General features: G+C 38.4%; 1 protein-coding gene across 1 annotated transcript; it reads left to right on the forward strand.

The window, feature by feature from the left end:
* Positions 1 to 297: 297 nt before the first annotated feature.
* On the forward strand, positions 298 to 4,542 carry LOC147852347 (alpha,alpha-trehalose-phosphate synthase [UDP-forming] 6-like). The gene is made up of 3 exons (XM_087333769.1): positions 298 to 2,623; positions 2,984 to 3,257; positions 3,524 to 4,542. Exons 1-3 carry the CDS (start codon positions 624 to 626, stop codon positions 3,830 to 3,832), a joined length of 2,583 nt encoding a protein of 860 aa, XP_087189895.1. The 5' UTR covers positions 298 to 623; the 3' UTR covers positions 3,833 to 4,542.
* The last annotated feature ends 1,120 nt before the right edge of the window (positions 4,543 to 5,662 follow it).

The raw sequence follows: 5,662 nt of genomic DNA on the forward strand, positions 1-5,662 counted from the left end.
ACACATTTATATGTATGTATGTATGTATGTATGTATGCATGCATGTATGTTAATGTATGTATGTATGATGATGATGGTGACAATGATATGCTTGTAAAGCCATCTCTCTCTCTGTCTCTCTCTCTACACCATGCTTTAAACTCACACCCTATCTATACAACACACTTTTATATTCCAAAATCTAAATCTTCCTCTTCCACTTCCTCTTCTTCCACTTTGATTCTATTCTTCTCTGTTTTTTTTCCCCCTTCTGCCTTTCGTTCATATTGTTTGCACACACACACCCTTCAATTCATCTTTTGTTTTTGATAAGCGCCTTTTACCCTAACTCATTTGGCTCTGTTTTCTTCACCGTCTCTTTCATCATTTGGACGGAGTTTCTTTGTTTCACGATCTGTTTGAAAGCCAAAATTGTCTTCCTTCTGGAACTATCTTCATCATCGTCAACATTGTAGGCTTTATCTGATCGCCCAACAGGTCAGTCATACCTTTTTAGTATATGTTTTGTTGAATGGATTCTTTTCTCTGGGCAAAAAGGCATCTTGGGTTGTGAAAATTGGCGTAAAATAACTTAGTTTTGTGATTTGAGAGGTATTCTTTCTTTTCTGAAGGGGGAAAAAGCTATGGTTTCAAGATCATATACAAATCTGTTAGATTTAACAGGGGATTATAACCCCCCTAATTTCTCAAGAGGAGCAAAGAAGCTACCCCGATCGTGCACAGTGCCTGGTATCTTATCTGATCTGCTTCGAGACGATGACTACACAAGTAGTGTCTACTCGGATGCCACGTCTTCAGTTTCTCAAGAGAGATGCATTATAGTGGCTAACACTTTACCTTTGAATGGCAAGAAGCGAGCCGATGGTAAATCCTGGTCATTCAGTTGGGATGAAGATTCATTGCTTTGGCAACTCAAAGATGGTCTCCCTGATGATATGGAAGTCATATATATTGGTTTCCTTAAATGTGAGATCGAGCCATCGGAGCAAGAAGATGTAGCAGCAAATCTTCATGAGATGTTTAATTGTTTTCCAGTATTCATCTCTGATGAGATTCGAAGCCGGTTTTACCATGGTTTTTGTAAGCAAATGCTCTGGCCCCTTTTTCATTACATGCTTCCCCTTGCACCCGACCATGGTAATCGATTTGATCGACTTCTTTGGCAAGCTTATGTGTCAGTTAACAAGACTTTTGCTGCAAAAGTCATGGAGGTCATTGTCCCTGATGATGACTTTGTTTGGGTTCATGACTATCACCTCATGCTTTTGCCAACTTTGCTTCGGAAGAAATGTAATAGAGTGAAGTTGGGTTTCTTCCTCCATAGCCCTTTTCCTTCATCGGAAATTTATCGGACACTTCCGGTGCGAGATGAACTTCTACGAGGTCTCTTGAATGCCGATGTGATAGGATTTCATACGTTTGATTATGCCCGCCATTTCCTATCATGCTGTAGCAGGATGCTTGGCCTTGAATATGAATCAAAGAGGGGGTATATAGGGTTAGAGTACTATGGCCGCGATGTGACTATCAAGATAATGCCTGTTGGTGTTCATATGGGTCAACTTCAGGCAGGATTGAACCTTCAAGAAACAGAAGATAAGATTGCTGAGCTTAATGAAGAATTCAAAGGGAAGATTGTGTTGCTTGGGCTTGATGACATGGATATCTTCAAAGGCATTGGATTGAAGCTTCTCGCATTGGATAACCTATTGAAGGAGCATCCTGATCTACGAGGAAAGGTAGTAATGGTGCAAATCGTAAATCCAGCCCGAGGCAAAGGAAAGGATGTGGAAGAAGTGACAGCTGAAGTATATGGTGTGGTGGAGAGGATAAACCATGAGTTTGGAACTGCAGAAGGGTATGTGCCCATTGTGCTTCTTGAAAGGCCAGTTCCTTTCTATGAAAGACTTGCATATTATACGGTTGCAGAGTGTTGCGTTGTGACAGCTGTCCGCGATGGTATGAATTTGATACCATATGAATATATAGTTAGTAGGCAGGGGTGTGAGAGACTGGATTCACACTTTGCTTCTATTGAAGATCCACCCAAAAAAAGCTTGCTTGTCTTGTCAGAGTTTATTGGGTGTTCTCCTTCTTTAAGCGGAGCTATCAGAGTAAACCCTTGGAATGTAGTGGCTGTTGCTGATGCATTAAACATGGCCATCACAATGCCTGAATCGGAAAAGCAATTGAGGCATGAAAAGCATTTCAAGTATGTGAGCACTCATGATGTTGCCTATTGGGCACGGAGCTTTATGCAAGACTTAGAAAGGGCATGTAAAGATCATTTAAAGAGGCGGTGTTGGGGCATAGGTTTTGGGCTGAATTTTCGGGTCATAGCGCTTGACCCCAATTTTAAAAAGCTATCACCCGAACACATCATATCAGCCTACAAAAGGACCAAAAACCATGCCATCTTACTCGATTATGATGGTACAATGGTATCTCAAACATCGATAAATAAAACTCCAGGCGGAGAAATAATATCAGTCTTGAATGCCTTATGCAATGATCTGAAAAATGTGGTATTCATTGTAAGTGGACGCAGTCGTGAAGATCTTTCTGGTTGGTTTTCTCCCTGCAAGAACCTTGGCATTGCAACAGAGCATGGTTATTATATGAGGTATGCCATTCATTCAAGCAAATCTAATGTTATGGTAAACGATCGTGGCTTTTATGTTGTTATGGTTTTTCATAAATATTGTGCGTTTTGAGAAAATATCTAGTCAGGTAGTTTGTTCTTTCAAGGGATTTGTAAGATCACTGGGAAATATATGAAGTATGACATGCTTCGTGCTAGAAATAGAGTAGCTGCAGCTTTTCTATTGGTTATATTTAAGGATTAGCTATGTTGGTGCTCGTACCACAAAGGCCAATCCTTAAATCCTTGGTTGCCAAATCCATCCTTGTCATTATTGTATGCATTGGTGTGGTCATAATGATATTGCTATGACATAAATGCTGAGAATTTGACCTTCTCTAGATGGAACCGGGATGAAGATTGGGAGACTTGTGTACCAGAATCAGAGTTTGAGTGGAAACAAGTGGCTGGTCCGATAATGCAACTATATACAGAGAGTACTGATGGCTCATTCATCGAAGCAAAAGAGAGTGCAATTGTATGGCATCATCGAGATGCTGATCCTGACTTTGGTGCCTGGCAAGCAAAAGAGTTGCTAGATCATCTCGAGAGTGTCCTTGGGAATGAGCCAGTGGTGGTGACGCGTGGTAAAAATATCGTGGAAGTGAAACCCCAGGTATGAATCCATTTTTGTTAGTCTTTTAAATTTCTACTTGGTTTTACGTGCCAAAAATTACAAAATTTCCATTGATTGTTTTTGAGTTATTTATTTTGGGCATTTTTTTCTTAATCACTTTATTTAACTTCTATTTTAAATATGGGTAATTCCTTCAATTTTGGATAAAGGGTTTATAAGATGATATTTCCAAAAAACCCTTTCATTAGATACCCGAAAAATGAAATGCAAATTTGAAAATTTCCCTAAAACAAGACATTTAACAGGGTGTAAGCAAAGGTATGGTAACAAAGAGGCTTCTTGCATCGATGGCAAGCCGAGGCACACCGCCGGATTTTGTTTTGTGCATAGGTGATGACAAATCAGATGAAGACATGTTTGAGAGCATAGCAGATGCCGTTGTGGCTCCATCGGCAGAAGTCTTTGCGTGCACTGTGGGGAGAAAGCCAAGTAAAGCTAAGTATTATCTCGAAGACATAGGGGATGTTATCTATATGCTACACGGCCTTGCAAAAGCCAGTCAACAACCTCTTCAAAGGAGCTTGTCTCGTGTTTCGTATGCAAACGATGAATAAGTGGTTCATATTCGTATTCATCGACAAAATTGAATTGGTAAGTGATTTTTATGTTCGGAGTCATCAAGGATAAATTTCCATTGGGCTTTGTTTGGAAGAGAAGAAGTGGTTTATGCAATGTTGAATGAAACGAATGGAAGAGGAATGATGGAGAGCTTCTGGGTCGTTGCGATTTCATTGAAATTGAGATGCCAAATACTGGGTTTATTGCTTGCCATAGGTGGCAGGCAATAAAATTTCTTAATGAATCATTTTTTTGGATTAGTTGAAATATGTAGGAATAAGAAAGAAACAATGACTAGTGCTCTATTTCCAGCATTTGTGTTGAACACTACTTGTTAGTAAATTCTGTTCATATTGAGTGTAACATATAAAAGAGAGATGACGCATTGATTTGGGGGTTGCCTGAAACTTTGCCCAAATATGAAGACATTCAAATAACACAGAAACATTGTTCGTGTCTACTCTCTGATGTATTAGGACATTCTTTATTAGAAAGAAAGAATAATCCTTTTTCTACATAAGAGTGTGTCCTTTTGAATGAACTCGTGTTCTACATATATACTTAGTGAAAGTTGTGCATAGAGAACTTCACAGATGAATTCTACCTTGAAGTTGTATACCATACCTGTATTAAGTCTACATGTCACTATGGAAGATCATGTGGTGGCTCGTTATTGATTTTGAATAATGAAAGCAAATTAATTAAACATGTGAACAAATTTTGACTGGTCTAGGTCATGTCATTCATTACCATTTTTTCTTCTAATGATATAGTGGATACAATTTGCAAAATGGAGTTTATTTGATGACCTTCCAATGTCCTTGTACCTTACGATTGAGGTTTAGAGGCTTGACCTTGTTGTGATGTCGTATTATAGGAGTTCTTAGTTAGGGTAGATATCGACCCTTGTTTTGATGCCCAATAGGCTGCTACTGTTAGTTACATATTTTTACATGATGAACATCAAATGTATACATTGGGTGGCACAGCATATAGTGTTGACAGATAATTTCTTTGATGTAGAGGAAAGTGAGTAGAAAGAAGGGAATGCAATATTAGTGGGTGGTGAATGTGTATATATCTATTTGTAAATGCTCTGGGCATTTTGTCGACCATAGTTCTATTAGACATTGCAACCATCCTCATGCAACTGTACCTATTTGGAGATATGCAACTTTGTCTATTTGGTGATATGCATGTCGCATACAACTCACAATAACACAATGACGAGATATCATGACAAAAATAGTTGTGTTTTGCAGCATTTGGAATTACCCCTGAATTCTATAGGAATTGTGATGCACTACCATTGTAGTGAAACATAACAAGGTGTATAGTTTTGCATATGTATAAATAATTGTTCTTTATCAAAGAAGTAGAGTTTGCTTATTTTTATTTCCTTTGCAAATGGTTTGTGCCACCAACTTTGTCTTGAGATTTTCATGGTAACAAAATTAGTAAGATGTGTGCGAATTTCTCTCTTTGGTGAAGTAAGCACCATCTTTTGATTATATTCACCCATGGTATGCCACAATAAAACCAAACATATGTAGATGCTTGTGTGAAAGAATGGTTTTGGTCTTTTGTCAACTTTGAGTTCAATGCCTTGTCAATCAAACCATATACAACCCCAAACTATGGTTTGCCATCGTATAAGGGAACGTACTAAAATGCTATCAAAGAACCATTTCCTCTTTTCAATCTAATACAAGCTTCATTATTTTAATGGCTTGTTAAGTGGCTATTGGTCATACTTTCTAACGAATCTAGGATGGTTTGCACAACTTGTTAAATATAGGAGTTTCCTTGTGATATAGAAAGTTGAC

The sequence above is a fragment of the Azolla caroliniana genome, unplaced genomic scaffold (genome assembly GCF_043228905.1).
Source record: "Azolla caroliniana isolate FFs.n. ecotype wild unplaced genomic scaffold, voAzoCaro1.0.p SCAF_18, whole genome shotgun sequence".
Lineage (NCBI taxonomy): Eukaryota > Viridiplantae > Streptophyta > Polypodiopsida > Salviniales > Salviniaceae > Azolla > Azolla caroliniana.

Coding starts and splice junctions, on each gene's coding strand:
- LOC147852347 (XM_087333769.1), top strand. CDS start 624: ATGGTTTCAAGATCATATACAAATCTGTTAGATTTAACAGGGGATTAT. Junction 2,624..2,983: donor GAGCATGGTTATTATATGAG/GTATGCCATTCA, acceptor GACCTTCTCTAG/ATGGAACCGGGATGAAGATT. Junction 3,258..3,523: donor TCGTGGAAGTGAAACCCCAG/GTATGAATCCAT, acceptor GACATTTAACAG/GGTGTAAGCAAAGGTATGGT.